This window comes from Sardina pilchardus, chromosome 17 (assembly GCF_963854185.1).
Source record: "Sardina pilchardus chromosome 17, fSarPil1.1, whole genome shotgun sequence".
NCBI lineage: Eukaryota > Metazoa > Chordata > Actinopteri > Clupeiformes > Clupeidae > Sardina > Sardina pilchardus.
In genome coordinates, this window is record NC_085010.1 from 21,776,957 (window position 1) to 21,797,362 (window position 20,406).

At 41.1% G+C, this 20,406-nt stretch overlaps 1 protein-coding gene across 1 annotated transcript; it reads left to right on the plus strand.

Annotated features, from left to right (window-relative positions):
• The first annotated feature begins 85 nt into the window (after window positions 1–85).
• Window positions 86–16,880, plus strand: slc26a4 (solute carrier family 26 member 4). Its single transcript, XM_062517629.1, has 21 exons — window positions 86–2,257; window positions 3,503–3,658; window positions 4,037–4,176; window positions 4,732–4,842; window positions 6,170–6,345; window positions 6,949–7,113; window positions 7,762–7,914; window positions 8,395–8,477; window positions 9,173–9,320; window positions 10,143–10,256; window positions 10,970–11,047; window positions 11,369–11,464; window positions 12,054–12,160; window positions 13,160–13,229; window positions 13,403–13,495; window positions 13,633–13,728; window positions 13,902–14,111; window positions 14,751–14,805; window positions 14,901–15,046; window positions 15,372–15,440; window positions 15,532–16,880. The coding sequence occupies exons 1-21, from the start codon at window positions 2,250–2,252 to the stop codon at window positions 15,553–15,555; spliced, it is 2,298 nt and encodes a 765-aa protein (XP_062373613.1). The 5' UTR covers window positions 86–2,249; the 3' UTR covers window positions 15,556–16,880.
• Window positions 16,881–20,406: the final 3,526 nt, after the last annotated feature.

Here is a 20,406-nt window from a genome sequence, read left to right on the forward strand (position 1 = left end):
GAGGGGAGTGAGATGACGCTGCCTTGCGCATCGTAGGTGTACGATCTCGTGTTATTACTTCCTATGCTCCAATCTATTGCCTCTTTATGACATGCATGTAACTTTATAGCCTTTTATCGAGTAGGCTACACAGTGATTTTACATGACTACCAAGTAGCCTAATCTAAGGTCTATCAAGTGATATCAAATGTATCACGCCGAGTCAAGTGGTCTATGTTTTGGCAGCAAATAGCCTACACATTTATTCTTTGAAAACGCTTTCATACAAAGTTACAGTAGGCCTAAAGCCTAAAATCTTATGTAGGCTAGTCTACATAATAGTCTTGTAACTAAGGCCATGTTACAGTAAAAATCCTATTTTTCTGTTTAGAAGCATTGTGTCAGAGATTTCCTGATTCCGTCGCGGGTACACTGTCTGGTTACAGAAAGCAACCTGTAAATCAAACATAACCAGCAAAAGTTGGCCACAGATATTGATATAATCTGAGTTCTGACAAGTCTTCACTTGACACCACACATTTCTGTAAATCTGGACACGATTTCAAATACCCTCTAGGTGGCGGCAATGTTCAAAGATATGTATTTCAATTCAGATTAAGCACGTGTAACTAAATGAATGCAGCTGTATGCACGGAAGCAGTAATAATTATACCTATCGCACAACATGTAGTCATACACACATGTAAATATCTCCCTATTTCCCCCCCTCTGACACATACGTACTCACGGCCACATACATACAAACACACACACACACACGCACGCACGCACGCACGCACCCACGCACACACACACACACACACACACACACACACACACACACACACACACACACACACACACACACACACAAATGACACCAGCTACTGTAAGTGGAACACATGTTCACATTCCAAGAGCATTCAGTAGCCTATACCTGGTGTACCATAAAACCTCATAAGTGTGACACATGGACAAAATGACAAAACAGCCTTTCAAATACGTTTTGCTTTGGACGTTTTTTTTTACTTGAAACAAAGAATGAAGGTCTGAGGGGGAGAGAACACAACAGAGATAATGTGTGTCAGGAATAGAGGCTTTTTCACGGGAGCAGCACACCCAGTCCTGAACACTCTGTGAACATCAAAGAGCATTCTAGCATTCAAGTCCCTGAATGAATGGTTTGTAAAACTCTGACACAAAGTTTATGTTATCACACATCACACACACACACACACACACACACACACACACACACACACACACACACACACACACACACACAAAGATACATCATGATGCACTCTAACATATGTCTAAACCCATACCAAAATGCAAACAAACACACACACACGGACACACATACGCAAACTACACAAAACAGAATATATAAATAGGTATGTTCAAAATAGTCACCAAAGGACAGCCTTCCTTTCTTTCACACTTAACAACCCTGAACAACCACCCCCACGCCCCCCAAGAGTGCACACACACACACACACACACACACACACACACACACACACACACACACACACACCATACAATATGAAGGGAGTTCACCTTTGGCAGGGTCTGAGTATAGAATGTCTGATGTCACTCCTGTACTCCCTCCTTTTTCCTCTGCCACACCACACACACACACACACACACACACACACACACACACACACACACACACACACACACACACACACACACACACACACACACACACACACACACACACACACACACACACACACCTCCCCCCATTATAACCATCACCACCACCAAAGTACAAAATAGAGCGATGCACGACCTGACGTGCTCTCCATGAAAGATTGTGTGTGTGTGTGTGTGTGTGTGTGTGTGTGTGTGTGTGTGTGTGTGTGTCTGTGTGTGTGTGTGTGTGTGTGTGTGTGTGTGTGTACGAGAGAGAGAGAGAGACAGGACACATCCATATCAACATGCAATGGACAAGAACAAGAGCCGGCAGTACTGAGGAACCGAGGCACCGGAACTTTGCTACATTGAAAGAGCTGGAGTGGATGACTGAGCGAGAGGAAGAATGGATCCATAAATATCAACATACCTGGAACTTCTTCTCTACCGAAGGAGTCGGAGAGGGGGAGAACACAACTTGAGTGAAACTGAAAGGATGCACTCATAAAGTTTTTGATACCAAGCTCTTCATTGAAGTTGTGAACATGTACAATCAGTTTCCAGCTGTCTACATTTGACATCACCTTGTTTACGAAGACTTTTGTTAAAGGATAGCACTTGCTTCAATGAACAAGTAAGTTCTTTATTACCATTTTACAAAGTTTGAGGCAAAATGTAGTTATATGATGTTGATTACAGATGATGACAGGTTTAAACAGTAAATGATAAACACTCCCTTGTTATACTGTATATGAGGAGTTTGCATTCAAATTTCCATTTAAACTTAAACTTCTCTGTTCCGAAAACAAAATCACCAATTCTTATCTGAAGTATTATGCCACTGGAATGTTTCCACACATTATTATGGTAACTGTCAAAGGGAAAAGCTGACCACAGTAGCTATGAGAGAGAAGAAAGTAAAGTTCTGAGAAGAGGAAAAGGAAAGCGACCTGTGATTAGCACCAGGGTCATGCCTCATAGTGAGTAGATTAGCAGAAAGGAGAAGGGGAAGAGAGAGAGAGAGAGAGGGACAGCAGATAAGAGATGAAAGTGTTATTTGTCTTTCAAGGCAGTATTTGTTCAGATGACTACATGTCCACGTGAGCCTGTGTGTGTGTGTGTGTGTGTGTGTGTGCGTGTGCGTGTGTGTGTGTGTGAGTGTTTTGCTACAGCTGTCCTTGAGTACTAAGTATGCACACACATAAAAACTCATACACATGCCGTTTACAGACAAAGAGGATGCCTACATGCCTTCTTTTTCAACAAACAAATCAATAACAATGTCAAGAATTTACTTTATAATGTGGTCGTACATTTTGATAATCAACATGTGACAAGAAAGTAACTTTTTTCCCCTTTATTTGCCACGACAACTGTATTTTTGGTATACAAATATTTAGCTGAATTTTTGGGTGGCTGATACAGATATGTTTGAATGATGATAAATGGGCTAACATACTGTATGACCTAACAAATTTGGAGAAAAGTTTCATGTTTGAAAAAGAACACGTATGGGTGAGATATCAGATCCGTTAACACCAAAGCATGATTAGAATTAAGCCTTGACGCCAACTCCACATCACCACTGCCACACAGTCTGCCATAAGGATAAGAATGGCAAGCTCTCTGCAACAGCCAAGTTCAATTGATGCTTTTTATATTTTACTTTTTAGTTTTTGGAAGACATATCACATAATTAAAAAGTATCTATATAGTCTAGTCTAATAGTTTAGACATAAGTTGACACATTTATTTGGGCTACCACTATATGTTTTGTATTAAATATGGAACCAACTTGTGGTCTTAAAGTATGCATTCTCTCTTTTTTTGTTTTGTTTTGACGTGTACTTTTTTTGTTATTGTTTGATGACACACATAGTATGAATCAAGAGTCTGTCATGGATCCTGACCTACCAGAGAAGCGGTACTCCATCTCGCGGCCGATCTACTCCGCTCCGAGCTTCGAGGTAGCCGGGGAACGTCAGGAACGCCTGGAAGAGGACAGCCTGTCGGAGAGGCTGCACAAATCCTGTGGGTGAGTTCTGCAGCTTTTCCTCAATTGGCCCCTCAGCACGACCTCAACTTTGCAGCAACAATACTGTACCTCAACTCTACAGTACATTACTCCAACTTTACTATAACATCACGGCAACGTTATATTGTAAGATAATTCCAATATCGCTATAACATAGTTTAAACGTAATGTCATTTTTTTTATTTATTTTTTTTGCTTTTCCTCATCATCACTTAAAGAAATTGGGCCTACTTTAATGTTATTTCAATATCTTGGCAACATTACTTTGACAGTACTTTGATACTTCTTCAATGTCTAAGCATTACTAATAATATTTACTGTAAATATTTACTTTCACCAAAAGTGCTGCAGAATCTTTAAAGGGTCTGTGTCTTGCAGATGTTCAAGCAAGGGCTCTCTTCGGCTGCTAAAAAAGTGTTTACCAATTATAGACTGGGTCTCAAGATATCCAATCAAAGAATGGCTCCTCAGTGATGTCATCTCTGGAGTAAGCACAGGATTAGTTTGCAGTTTACAGGGTAAGTTCGTAATTTTTATGTGATGCATTCATACTGTACCTGGTGCTTTCATCAAAAGTGATGTATGGAGACCAAGTGCAGCGACAGTCACCCTGGAGCAACTTAAGGTGTTAAGTGCCCTTCTCAGATGGAAGCCACTACTTCCTGACTACTGCTTGCCAGATCATATCTTTAGTAGCCATCACAGTGGCACCACCAGTTACCACTGGTTATCACTGCAAAGAGCATGTGAATGACATTGGAGTCAGTGTAGTAGAATGCACTTTAAAGTAAGCTGGTGTAATTAAGCCTTACCCAATGTCATTCATTAGAATATAAATAGATGTTTCAAAATGTATTTAAATATTGTCACAATATTTGTTGTGTTGGTTGTACTTGATCATTTATAAAGTCAAAATCTTTACGTTGACAATATTTGAGTATTGTCAGAGTTGAGTAAATTTACATTCATGATGGCATGTGGATGTAAATGACACTTTGCCTGTCTGTGTGTGTGTGTAGTGAAAGGGATATGTCATTCTGTGTTGACTGAGGCCCCCTGTTGGTGTCTCACAGGTATGGCATATGCACTGCTGGTGTCGGTGGCTCCAGTGTATGGACTCTACTCTGCTTTCTTTCCGATTCTCACATACTTTCTGCTTGGTACTTCCAGGCATATCTCTGTAGGTAAGCTTACAAATGCACTTACGGTACAGTACACACAGCTTGCACACCCATGACCCCCGACACACACACGCACACACACACACACTCTCTCGCTCTCTCTCTCTCTCTCTGTCTCTGTCTCTCTTTCTCTCCTTCTCCTTCACTCACACACACACACACACACACTCTCTCTCTCTCTCTCTCACACACACTCTCTCTCTCTCTCTCTCTCTCTCTCTCTCTGGTTCCAAATTGGCAAAGAAGGCAGAGCAAGAGCCAAACATTTTGGGAAGAGGGATTGATCATGTAACTGCTTCATCAAGCTTACATGCCTTTACAAGAGCTGCGTGATAAGCTAGGATATTACACCGAACCCTCATGGATAACCAAAACATCTTTGTCTCCAGATTTGCATACTACTGGTTGGTGGCTGAAACAGAGTGCATTTTGCCCATCTTTTGGCTTTCTTCTTATCGCCCTCCCCCAACCGCAGATTAAATATATAGATTAGTTATATAAATTTGCACTGGTAACTGTGCATGCACGAGTGTTGAGATTTGAATAATGTCTCAGTAAAGAGTCAACGATGTATCTTATATAATTACTGCAAGTACTATAAAATACAAGATAGTAACCTAGTTGGCATATACGACTCATCAGTGGCGCACACACACACACACACACGCACACGCACAGGCACACACACACGCACACACACACACGCCTCAAGCTGTGAGAGAGTTCTTGGTAAGACAGGGTGCTTTTTGAAGGAAGTCCCACCTTCAAGACACAATCTTTCATAGCAACAGTCATATACCCAGAATCTCTCTCTCTGTCACACACACACACACACACACACTCACACACACACACATACACCTGAAGCTGTGAAAGAGTTCCTGTTCAGGCAGGGTGCTTTTGGAGGGAAGTCCCACCTCCAAGACACAATCTTTCACAGCAACCCACTCATATATACCCAGTTTAAATGTATATATATATATATATATATATATATATATATACACAGTATATATATATATATACCCATATTTCTAAATGGTTCTTTTAAACCATTTTGAAGGGTTATGAAAAGAACCCTGAAGGCCTAAACACACCAACCCGACCGGCCGACCGTCGGCAGAAAAGTAGTCGGACCCTCGTCTCCCCTGGTCGGTCAAAAAAGTGCCACAGAACACACCGAAGTGACGCCGACGCCGATTGTACGTTCGCGCGAAGTGGGATACATTACCCATAACTGCAGGCCTCAGTTCAGGCCTTCAAGGGTTCTTTAAAGTCTGCTTGGTTCTATATCCCAAGTGGACTGACAGGCTTTTGTCCCTTCCTGCAGGTCCCTTCCCTGTGACGTGTCTGATGGTGGGGTCCGTGGTGCTGAGCCAGGTCCCCGGCGGCCCATCGGTCCTGGCTGGGAACGTCACACAGCCCAATGGCACGGAGGAGGAGGACCTGGAGGGCAGGAGGATCATGGTGGCCTCCACGATGACCGTGGTGGTTGGCCTCTTTCAGGTAAACAAGTGTGATTTCTTTTTTGGGCTTTTATGCCTTTAATGTTATTATAGGACAGTGGAGAATGACAGGAAGTGAATGAGAGAGAGAGTCGGGGTGGGATCCAGAAAGGACCACGAATCGAACTTGGGTCACCAGTGTCGGTGTGTGGTGCAGGTGCCCCAGCCAGTTGGGCCACAGCTGGGGCCTAAAACGAGTGTGATTTCAGTGGTACTGATTATTTGAACACTATTGTCATAGTGGGGGTGTGAAGAGTACATGCTTGGATTGTGTTGAGGGGAATGACTTACTAAACATAATGTAATAAAACTACTGGAAATCCTTTTGCGTTTTTTTTTGCATTTATACGGTTTCATAGTTCTTACACAGTGTAGCCTATCCAGCATTGTATTTTAAGTAATTGCTGTATTTGTGAACATTTATAATTGAGGAAAAATATTTTGCAGATGTTTAAATGAAAATTTAAATAAATGTACAATTCAATCCATAAACATGAACCTGCTAAAATGAAAGGTACAGATATTACTCACAGTCTCACGACCTGTTTCACTTGAACGGGAGATTTTGTGTCGCATGCTGATCGCTCCAATTCTTTTTTCCCAGGTGGCCATGGGGTTGCTGCAGGTGGGCTTCCTGGTGCGGTACCTGTCTGACCCTCTGGTAGGGGGATTCACCACGGCGGCAGCGCTGCACGTCTTCGTCTCGCAGATCAAGATCGTGCTCTCTGTTCCCACTGGCAGCCACAATGGCCCGTTCTCCATCTTCAAAGTCAGTCACCCTCTAAACAGCTATTAATACTCTTTTAATACATATCATAGATACCTTGATCATAGCTGTTTATTTGTGATGGAATATAATTTAATAAAGGAACATGGCAACATTTTGGGAAATTAGCCATATCATCTAACAAGATAAGAGGAATAATACTCTTCTCTTCTCTGTACATAATCCAGTTTGACACCATTAGCCTATCTTAGCATAATTCACTGGAAGTGGGTTATACTTATACTGCCCTACAAAGTCAAAGAGCAGTATCTAACAGCTTTATTGTTTGTCTTTCACACTGTATATAGCAGATACTGTAAAATGAAAACCCCTACATCTTTAGTGACTGTTTCAGTAGATCAATGAGATTTTAACTGATTGATCAGAGGATTTGGCTTTTTATATTGGTGTAAAAAAGTGAATTTCACAAAAATTCAGTCACTGCTCTTTGGCTTTGCAGGTCATAGGCTAGCTACAGGCTAACTGGAGAAGGGGCTATGTATCCTTTTATCTAACCCTGGGGTAGACAGCAAATAATCATTAACATTTCCCAAAAAGTTGGCTTGGGCCAGGTCTGTAACTTAAAGTTACAATTTACATTGTCAATCACATGGCAAATACAGATGAATGACTTTTGGTTTCTCGCTACAGACACTCATCGACGTTTTCACCAACATTCATCTAACAAACGTCGCTGATCTTGTGGCTGGTTTGCTGACCATCGCCACGGTGATGGCTGTGAAAGAGGTCAACGCCAAATTCCAGCACAAGATACCCGTTCCAATCCCCATTGAAGTGTTGGTGGTATGTCATGCAGACAGTTCTATTGTAATGATGTATTTTAATCATGCGGCTAAGTAGGGCAGTCTGATTGTTGGCAGATGTAGTTAGCATATTGTCTCCAAGCACAGGGAGGGGAGATAAGTGATGTAACGCTGTGCTTATTCAAGTACTTCCTTGAGCACATTCACTAAAAGACATAAATCAGTCATGATTCAAATCTACATTAAGAGGGAAAAAGGATACAGGTCATTTCTCACACTCTAATGTAGGATACTCTCTCTCTTTCTCTCTCTCTCTCTCTCTCTCTCTCTCTCTCTCATTGACTCTTTTTCTCTCCTTTTCAATTGTCATACTTTTCAACGCCTACACCAACTCCATCTCATGCCACTCACTGTCATATAAACATCTATCTTTCACTATCTCTCTCTCTCCCTCTCCCTCTCTCTCTCTCTCTCTCTCTCTCTCTCTCTCTCTCTCTCTGTCCCCCCTTCTCCCTCTCAGACAGTGGTTGCAGCAGGGATTTCTTATGCAGTGGACCTGGATTCACGTTACGGCGCCAGCATTGTCCGCAGTATCCCGCGGGGGTGAGGGAACTTCCTGTCTTCCTGTGGCATTTCCTCACTTCCTGTTCGGACAGAGGACAAGGAGAGGACGTTCTGGCTGCCGCTTTCTTAACTGCCAGACTATTATTATCGTCACCCCATTAAGTTACTCAACAGACGCCATGCGACGGCCCGCAGACCCTGAAATGTAATCGGCAGAACAATGACACTGAGCGACAGTTTAGAGGCCGACCTCCAAAGAAAACAAACGAGAGAAAAAAAGAACAACAACAAAAAAAAAGTTGTGGAAACAATTATCTGGTCCTGACTTCATATCAAAAGCTGCGACCGCAAAACATACAGTATCATGGGCTGACATGGAACATAAGCATACCAGTCACCGACAGCAATACCAAAACATGGAGCTCTGCTGGGTTTCTGTGTGTCCATACAGTATCTGTGGTTCAGTAAGGGGGCATTATTCAGGCTAAAAATGTGGGTGTTCACAATTGGGGGGGGGGGGGGGGGGGGGGGTAATAGTTAACAATTTGAGATAATAGTCATGCAATTACCTCAAATGTGTCATCTTCAAAGAGAGTTGGGAGTTTACTTTTAAACTGAACTAAGTTTGGGTGGTCTAGCTCCAATGGGCGCAAAGCCATTGTTCACAGAGTGAGTGTGTACACTGTATAGTGGATCCCTACTGACCTACACTGTGTCTTCTCAACCCTGCGCAGGTTTGTTGCACCCCAGGCCCCAAACTCAGAGCTGTTCCTGGACATTCTTGGGTCCAGCTTCTCCACTGCAGTGGTGGGGTATGCGGTGGCAGTGTCTGTGGCCAAGGTCTATGCTGCCAAACACGACTACACCATTGATGGCAATCAGGTACGAGTATGACAGTGTGTGACTGTTCGTATACTGTCCTTGACGGTATACTGTACACGCTGTTGTGTATGTCAAGGAATGTCAGGATGTGTGTGTGTGTGTGTGTGTGTGTGTGTGTGTGTGTGGGCATGGGAGTGAATGCCGGTTTCTCAAAAATGGGACTTCCTCAATCACCTTGTATCTCAACAGGAACTCTCCCACAGCACCAGGCATGTGTGTGTGTGAGTGTGTGTGTCCGTGTGTGTCCGTGTGTGTGTGTGTGTGTGTGTCTATGTGTGTGCCTGTCTGTCTGTGTACAATAAAGAGAGTGTGAGAAAAATTATCTAAAAAAAGTCTAATTGTTTGAAGGGGAGTTGATCTTAGGAAACTGGAAGGACATGTGAGAATGACCTTAAACAGGAAGTCGTAAGTCCATGAGGCTATACTACCTGACGTGACCAACAGCCCTGGCCCAATTTAACCCCTTCTGACCTGAATGGCCCACAGGGAGTTTAACATGTCACTGTTGGCTCTCTTGACATCTTTGGTCACTATGATACAAAACAAATTCTGAACATCAAATAAAGCGGAAACACATGTTATGAAGATAATGAAGTGAACATTTACCTACAGTCAGGGAAGTGCAAAAATACATACAAATGAATTATAAAATAAAATATCCTGATTTTAAGTGTATAGAAATAAATGACAAAATACAGTAGCCGACATCTACTGTAAAAACAACATCTTTGTATACACAAACATATTAGTAACTAATAGTAGAAGGACATCTCAAAACATTCTTGTTGTGTAATTTCTTGTTTTTTCTTGCCGTCTCTCCAGGAGCTGCTGGCGTTTGGCGTGAGTAATATCCTGTGTGGATTCTTCTCCAGTTTCGTGGCCAGCACAGCCCTGTCCCGCACGGCAGTGCAAGAGAGCACTGGGGGGAAGAGCCAGGTGAAGCGCAACGCATACTGTAGTCAAACATGTAGCATGTGTGAATACATGCACTCATATACACATACAGTTTACTGTAAAAATAATATAAAAGAAACATCTGATCAGGGTGGTATTGCTTTATCATAATGATGTATTGATAGTATTAAGAAAGGTCTTTATTGATCCCTACAGGCTATCTACAGATGCTCAAATGCACACAAAGGAACTGTCTATCAGTAATATATTCACAAGAATCTATGGTTAAGGTTAGGGTTAGGGGTTGGATTTGGTTGAGATGATGTTCAGTGATGGTTTGATAACAATTTTTACTTTTGCTATACTTGGTCTGGCTACTTGTTCTAGTTCTAGTCCTATGTGGTTTTCAATATCACACCCCCATTTATTTGATTTGAGAGTATTATATTTGTAGTATATCTCCCAAGGAGACCTTCCAAGTAAAATGTTTTTAACTGGAACTGGAAATGGGTAGTACATACAGTATCACACAAACACACGCGCACGCACGCACGCACGCACGCACGCACGCACGCACGCACGCACGCACGCACGCACGCACGCACGCACGCACGCACGCACGCAAGCACGCACGCAGGCACGCACGCACGCACGCAAGCACACACACACACACACACACACACACACACACACGCACACACCAATGCAATCTGAACCCTAAATCTAACCCTCTGTGCTTCTATGTGGGTGTGCAGGTGGCCGGCATCATCTCGGCGGTCCTGGTGATGGTCGTAATCCTGGCCCTGGGGAACCTTCTAGAACCACTGCAAAAGGTCAGCGAAGGTCAGGGTGGGGACTGATTCCTCCATCATAACATGGGGCACTATGCTGAGAGGGTTGCTTGACATTTCTCAGGTTTGATGTGACATTCCATCTGAAACACAGTGAATTATAGTACTGTAATCTTCAAAGGGAATATTACTGGATGATATCACTCTTCCTCCCTTCTCTCTCTCTCTCTCTCTCTCTCTCTCTCTTTTTATGGGTGAGAAAAAGAAAGAGTATGCGTACATGCCCATACTTGTAATTAAGCTTGTTTTGTTCTCTCTCTCTCTCTCTCTCTCTCTCTCTCTCTCTCTCTCTCTGCATCCCAGTCTGTGTTGGCGGGGATTGTGATCGCTAACCTGAAAGGAATGTTCCTCCAGGTCACTGAAGTTCCGTCACTGTGGAGACAGAACAGACCAGACTGTGTGAGTGCCATTCAGCGCACAACAAAGACAAAATGCCACTTTCACCATTCAGAAAAAATACCACCAAGTTCAGGGAAAAGTTAAATGAATATCTACATATTTAATCATATTAGTGTTCATATACGGACTAATGTGAGTACATTCTAGAATCAGTGAACAGTGAAGTGTGTGCCTCATTGAAATAGTATAAATAGTATATAGTATTACATATTTTAAATCCTTCTTAGATGAAAGAAAACTTGCTTTTGGTGTGTGTGACTCTCTCTTTGGTAACATTTGGTCATCATGTACAAATACAGTGCTCTATTATGGGAGAAAATGCACGGGAGAAAATGCATGGTTGAAAATAGCATTTCCATAACAATCACATTCTTTTTTCAAAATGCCCTCGGCTGTGATTATGACACTATGCTTAAATCAATATATGAACTGAGAGTGTGTGCACTTTATATAGTATCTAGGTCTAGTATCTAGATTGTTAAAGAAGTCCTGTGTCCAGTTCAGTATCCCTCTACCTGGTTGTTTTCTGTTGGACCAGTAAGACACATGGAAACCTTTTGACTGTATAATGCTTACCTGTCTCCCACAGTACATCTGGATAGGCACCTGTCTGGCCTGTGTCGTCCTGGGTCTGGATGTGGGATTATTGGCAGGTCTGGTCTTTGAGATGGCCACTGTTGTCATTAGAACACAGTTGTGAGTTATTCATTCCATACAGTGATATATCTATTCATAAGAATTTACAGTTGTCAATGCACTTACAAAACTGGCCTTATTCCATTAGTATTTTGGCACTTGTACTGTCTACCGTTTTGAATTATAAGCATCATCTGATCATCAGTAATCTTACGAGCTATAAAAGGAGAGATACCCTTTGCTTTACACACACTTACCTCAGTGCTTCTATTGTGTTTTTTGCACTATGTCAATGATGATACAGTAGGTGCTGGCAAATGTTATAGTGATGAATGGTGGCAATATGGTAATAAATGGTGACAAATCAGCTGTGTGACACATGTGAGTGACGTGTGTTATGAGCAACCCTTGAGATAAAGCCTGGCTAAAAAAAAAAAATCAGCCTCTTCTGTTGTGGTAATAAACCCATAAAATGTCGCTGGTGCATGTGTTATCCCAAAGGGGATTGTTGGATGCCTGTTTAGCCTAGTGATAGTGCTACATAGGGGTCATAATCTTTCAATAACTCTTGATATAGTTGTCGGTGTTGTATAAGGATGACTTTGAAAATCTAAAGAAGGACATGAGTGTTTTTGTTTATTAAAGTCCCCCTAAAGAGTTGTTTGTTTTACCTATCATTTTCATGGCACTTCAACTCTTTAAAGGGTGAACGGCACCTCTGTTACTCTCTTAGCAGGTCTTATTGCTTGTAAAGCAGCCTAGGAAGTTGTTGTTCGGGTAGGAGCACTGGCTATGCCATAGACTATAGAGCACGCATAGATTTACAGGAATTTGGAGCTCTCTCTGTAGACTTTTGTCAGTATACATTCCCTCTATACTGCATCAGATTTATGTATTATCATAGTTTGTTGATATTTAGTTCATTTATTATTTTGCTCCTCAGCTGTAGTGGGACTCCAAGAGCAACTCTTCTTTAGTTCTGCTTTAGACATTGATACAATAGAATATAATGATAATAATATTATACATAAATAAATAATAAATAATTTCTCTCCACAGTCCTTCCTGTTCATCCCTGGGACATATTCCTGGCTCTGACATCTACAGGAACATGAGGGACTATAAAAATGTAAGAAATTATATATGCTGTATAGCTAATGTTTCTGTGGAGTTGACATCTCTCACAGAAATTATGCACTTTGTACAGCATGCATGTAAATGTATGCATTGCAAATCAGAGTGTTGTAAATGTGCCATTGTATGTTGAAAAGTCCTAAAGTTCTTAATATCAGTTATCCTTAGATTGCAGAAGTTCCTGGGATAAAGATTTTCAAGTGCAACTCACCCATATATTTTGCCAACATCGATTACTTCAAAGAACGTCTTAGAGACACGGTGAGATAAGAGAAGAGCATAGTGTCTACAGATGATGATAAGGTTCCTGTTAGTCATTTTGAAAAAAAACAACATTTGGAACATCACTTAAAACAGACATACTGCATCGTATCAGCATCAGTGTTTGGTATTAACAGGTGGGGTTTGATGCAGTGAAAGTGTTTAAGAAGAGGAACAAGGCACTTAAGAAAATCCACAAACTCATTAAAAAAGGAAAACTGAAGACATCAGAGGTACTTAGTGCAATATCGGTATCAAATATCGCCAGCCTTCTTTCTATTTACTCAAAGATGGTAGATAGCCATACAGAAAAAAATATTGTGAAATATAAGTGTCAAAGATATATTTGAATACGGCACAAAGTTTCTTCAAAACTGAGCAGGTTTTCTTCTCCGCCTTGCTGTAGGACGGCATCGTGTCTGTGGTGTCCCTGGGTGTGGACAATGAAGCTTTCGAAAGTGAGCCTCGGGATGTGGGGTCGGTGGATGTGAGAGTGGACTGGACTTCAGACCTGCCTGTCAGTGTGTCGGTCCCACAAGTTCTCATCCACAGCCTGGTGCTGGACTTCTCTGCAGTCGCCTTCCTGGACGTGGTGGCAGCGAAGTCCTTAAGACTGGTGAGACCAAACAAACCGTTAGCTGATAATAATAATAATAAAAAAAACATAATGGCGAGGGTCAACAGTTTAATTCACGTAAACAGTTAAATTTGCATGGAACATATGAAAACATGAAGAGTCTCCTTCTTGTATGTGCTTGCAGTGAAATCCTTAAAGCTGATCAAGCGAAACAATGTGGACTTAGCAAGGCAGAGATTCCAAATGTGGTCTTGAGAGTAGTTATGTAAATAAGTTCTTTTTTGGATAATCTTCTGGATAATCATTGACAGTCTGAGATTGATATTGCATGCATACTTTGAAGTCAAATGTATATCCTCAGTTGACACACTGTAGATCGTACCTGCACAGATAAGATAAGACCTCAGAAGAACTCAGAAGACTGTCACAAGACAAAACATCGAAATGTGCTAGTAAGAAACTCGAACTAGAAAGGCAAACAGTCTCACATAGCCTACTACTCACAATGGCATGTTATTTCAGCATCATTGTGAACAAGATTATGCAATACTTACTGGGATTTTGCGGTTCACACAAAGGTTGTTTCATTACGAGTGTAATCAGTGTATTTAGTGATTGCGGGCCGTAATGCTCAATAATGACTAACAAGTTGTTTTAATTTCGCTATTTGTTTCACAGGTCATTAAAGAATTCCTACGAATAGGTGTCACCGTCTACATTGCTGGCTGTGATGGTATTTCTGTAGTTAAAAAATATCTCTTGCATTCTGTTTACCAGCTTTTATGCCATGTCCTTTGGTACATTTTGTTCCTTGTTGCTTGGTTACAGATGACTTAATCAGGAGAATGGAGAGTCTGGCGCTCTTTGATGATGTCGTGACCAGAGACCTGCTCTTCCTCTCCGTGCATGATGCCATCCTCTTCATCAAACTGGAAGAGGCCAGTAAGGACACTCCAAATCCTATCATCGACAAGGTAACTTGATTCTAGCTGGTACATGTTTCAGAAATCAGGGTTTTCTGAAGGGGGAACAATAATTAAAAACTGAAGTAATTCAAAATTGTGGCTCAACAGGTGGAGAATAAAATGGCTTACAAATCCTTAAACATTCTGAAGAATTAACAAATTAGCGAGGTAGTTAGTGTGGTAGTTTTTTAAGGGATTAATGCCATTCTTAACGTCAAAATAGAAAGAAAATGTTTGCTGTTTATACACATAAATATTTTCATTGTTCCAGTATATTGGTTTGTTTTGAATGGTCTGAAACTGACAGTGTTTATTCATTACTCACTTGACACAGGACAATAAGGAGCCTTTGCCCTTCACTGAGGAAGAGGACCTGATAGAGACCTACGACAACCAGCCAAGGGTGGGTACCACTTATCCCTTTTGTTTACTCCAGAAAGTCTGTGAATCTGCAAGGCATGCGCTTGACCGTTGTGTTTCCGGTTCATTTTCAGGCCATCCATGAGCTCTCCAACTAAAGAAGAGGCTGTGCAGACAGAAAATGGAAAAAAGATCCTAGGCACTCTTATTCAAAAATATAAATATTTTTGAAGAAGAGTGCCTTGGATCTTTTTTTCTGTTTTCTATTGGATTCCTGACCCCAAAGAGCACCTGTGGATATCTGACTGGACCTCCTGAGCACCCTGGACCTTTTTTTTGTCTTTTCAAGTCCTGAACATCGTCGGCTATTTTTTGTCATGCATTGCCCCACATGCATTGTTGTTTCCAGTGAGAAAAGTGGAAGACACTTCATATTCAAGAGCGGACTTTCCTGTTCTGTGTATCCGATGTCAGCCCTCTCCTCCTCCAAACTGATGTGCTTGAATGATGATTCACCCTTTTATGACCTTTTTACTCTGATATCAGATTAAGGGCCCAATAGCTTTTTTGAGCTACTGTATGTTATGAAAATAGAGTCGCATCAGGCACACTTTGCCTAATAACTTGGTCACACTTGGTCACACTTGGTCACACTCTGTGTCCAGGGAGATTTGGAGGGTGTCTTGCGTTTGTCTAATGAGCTATGTGAAAACAAACAACGTCGGTGCAAAACAAACTGAAAACACCAGCGGATGCGTCTATCCTGGAAGCTCCTGCTGGGTAGTGGAAGCACATCGGGCGGACACATAAATAGAACTCTTCCTCTTCTGCTCTGCCTGACCTGGCCCTGGTTATAGTGTGTGTGTGTGTGTGTGTGTGTGTGTGTGTGTGTGTGTGTGTGTGTGTGTGTGTGTGTGTGTGTGTGTGTGTGTGTGTGTGTGTGTGAGAGAGAGTGTGTGTTTGTGTGTGTGGAGGGGTAGGGAAGTACACAAATTATCTTGTATGAAACCTCAGATGACATGGCCACTCTTAACTGTCCACTTTTGCCTGTTTTCTTGGAATCAGGGCTGGATCAATCCCAGATCTAGCCCAAGTCTGATGTAAGTCCTCATCAAAACATCATGATTCACTGGATGGCCCACTTTGATTTTTCAAACAAATAGTATTTCCTATAAGAATATATTGTGCCAGAATATATTATTTATTGTAAACAAGGACTGGCAAAGTAGAGTTATGTGTTGATCAAAATGTCTGTGTATAACCATTCTCTGTGTTGAATGTGTAGGCTACATTGTGTTTCAATCTGTTACTCGTAGACCTAATAATATTCGTTTGTTACAGATGGCTCTGGGCTTTGCATAGTTGCCAGTTACTTGCACAGATCTTAACAATGCATCATCTTTTTGGACAAAATGATTGTATATTCATTCCCTTTTACTATAACTTGAAAAGAAACTAGAAATAAACTTCACTTTTTAAGGTATACCACAGCATCTTATCTGATCTGTTTGTCTTTTTTTCGACTTGATGTGTGGGACTTTCACCTTTATTTAGAACAGATAGCAGTAAACTAGTAGGAGATCGGGAGTGGGATTAGGAAAATTGCCTCAGGTTGGATAAGAACTAAAATCTCTGTGACACCTTTGTTCCAAACAAGTCCAATATTTCCATGTTGGAATCTCCAGTTTTACTCTGGTCAAACTTGAGAGTGAAGAATTCTGACCTCCCAATGAAAAAAAACAAACAAAAAAACAGAATTCCACTTGAAGTTAAACTTCCCTCGAAACCTTGACTTGAAAGTCAAGTCCATCCTCTGCCCCCTAGTTGGCAACATTACACCCATACAGGCTGTATGGGTGTAATGTTGCCAACTAGGGGGCAGAGGATGGACTACAGCATTGGGATGCATTGGGATGCTGCCTCTTGCATCACCATCTCTCCCATGACTGGTAGTCTGTCTGTCTGCCTGCCTGTACAAAATCATGTTAAAATAAACCATCTCTACTCAGTCACCATAATAGTCATTAATCCTCAGATGCACACACACACACACGCACGCAGGCACGAACACGCACGCACACACACACACACACACACACACACACACACACACACACACACACAGCCTCATAAATACATATACACATACACACACTCAATGTCACCAAGATAACAGTCATTAATCCTCAGATACTCCCCTAGTCACTATCCGTAAATGTAACCTGCCTAGTAGGCTGTTCTCATGTCAGGAGTGTTGCACTGTTTCCTGTGCTCATACTGTATGTCCCATGTTGTTTGTAATGGCTGATATGGGTCCTACAGCACAATAAAGGGCTTGTTTCCTCCCAAATGACATTCCTGTGTTGATTACCTGGAGTCGTGCTGTTGACTCAGTTCTCAACACTTCCAGTCATAGAGAATGTGGCTAAACACACACAATTTATCTCTCACTTACACACTCACTTAGACACACACACACACATACACACTGGCCTCATAAATGCACACATACACACACACACACACACACACAACCTCACATAATAATATGCACGCAGGTCTTGGACAGTATAGGCTTACAAGTTCAGTGCACCTTTGTGGTTCTGTTATTACTCAAGGGCTCAGGTAAGTTCAAGTTCATATTTTAAAATATATTTAAAGCTACACTAAATCTTTTTTTGTACTTCAAAATAATGTTTCCAAAATAATTTCAGTGGCTCATTAACTCGTAACAGGGTGGCACTCCTGCATTCACTTCGTGGCCCTCATATCGGCTATAACTGCACAAAAAGTTTGATGGATCAGTAGCGGATCTGTAGTTCGATGGAATGAGACATAAAAAAACTACAAATTTGACTTGCTTCAATATCTCAATACATACTTTTGTAAAATCAAGCAACATACTCTATCTTGTCTGTGGACATCATTATTTACTGGAAAAACATATAGGCAAAGTGCTTTAGTGTTGCTTAAATGAAGGGGAAGAAAAAAATCAGGTGTAAGAGATGAAAAATTCACAACTATTCTGCTATATTGTGTCCTTGGATCTACCTGATAGATAATCCATTAATACTGATATGGGGTCATAGTGTTCTTCAGTGCTGGCAACAATTTATAAACAAACACAGGTGAGCAACTCTAATTTGATAACGATCTGAACTTGTCAGATCTCGGTGTTATCATTGCCTTAACAGGTGTTGGAGGAGTATCAAGAGTTGAAATTGATATTACCACCAGGTAAAGCCGCACGTTCAGTATGATGCCATATCAGCTTATCTGTTGCATAGCCTTAATTGCTTATCTTAATCATCCCAGTAGTAAATATATATGGTTCAAGTGTAAAGTCTGTTTTAGTCTGTGTAGGCTAGTAATCCATTCCATTTCTACTAATTTGCATGCCCCACTCAAGGCTGGGAACTCTTTTCATCCCAGTTCACATATTGATGAACAGTATGTAGGCTACTGTATATACTGTAGCCTATGTATTTAAAAGCTACTGTACATTAACTATTACAATTATAGTTATATGTAGTGTATGAAGTAATCATACAGGCATCAGATTTTTTTTCAAAAATAAAGATATAATGTACATGACATGATGTAATCCCAAAATATCACAGAATGCAAACAAATCATGTCCAATACAGTAAACAGACCTATTAACATTATTGCAATGAAGCAGTTTGTAATCACATCATACTGTACAGCACTTCAAATAAATGTCATGACACATTATTTAACATATGATATGTTAATAATATAAATAACTAAAGTTCCAAAGTGACAATTGAACAGGCATTCTTCTACATACAGTAGATTAAGACAATTAAGATATTTTTCTGTATGTAGATTGTATCTACGATATTAGACATGCACTTTAACCAAAATCTAAATATATGTTACACGTAGGCCTATAGTATGGTTCATAATGTTTACAGTATTTTTCCTATGCATTATTTCACAAATGTTGGGTATAATTGTGTGTGTGTGTGTGTGTGTTACTTGGAACGACAGCTCTTATCCTGTGGTTGTTCCTCGAAGTTGTTTTATTCTTTAATGAGTGGAAAAGTGTTTAGTGTCGAGTGGAAACTGGTTGGCCTTGATCGTGAGCAGGAGGAGAGGGCGACACTTCAAACTTTATCTGCCCATTAATCACACACATTATCACAAAGTTACTGACATCAAAGAGATGTTATTACTACTACAATAATGTTAGATCGATACAGGCCAAGGTAAAAAAAAACAGCAGCGGCAGTGTATAGTTGATACAATATTATTTCTATTTTGCATTACAGTTTGTTGGTTCTACCATATCTGTAAGGTGCAACTTATTTGTGATACATGCAGAATGTGGTGAGATTGGAGGCATGGTAGACACAAGAAGAATTTATAAAGACGTCTACATGGCTTTTTTCTTTTTTTCATTTCCAGCTTGTCCATCAAAATAGATTATATGGTAGATACCAGAAATACATAATGTGCAGTACAGAATGTATAGACATTTGCAGAATTCTATTGAACTCATTCCACTCAATCTAGCACATTTCCGTGTTTATCAGAGGTCACTGACCCAGGTTGAAAGTGTCATCTCTGTTGATAACTGCTGTCCGTGCTTGTTTTTGTCTGGGTCAGGCCATGAATAATGTGTTTGAACTGTCATGCATTCATCGACACGTACAGTACATTCAGGTGGTGCTAAAAATAGCAGCTCAAGGCAGGATGAGGCCTAGCTTATAAACCCTATAGGAAAATTCCACCGGTTTGGCAATGACTTGACTTAATGGGACAGCGATGGGAATGTTCACTGGTACTGAGGATGTTCCTAGACAGAGAATGTCCAGTTTGGACGTTGACCGTAAAAGCAAAACGCATCCTCCTTCTCCTGTGTAAACCAGTCTTAACGGGGGCACTTATAAAGTATGAATCCCGCCGCGTGTTTTTACAACATCTACTGTTGACCAACATCCACTAGTGCTGATGAGACTGGGAGAGGCCGGAACAATCCTGTT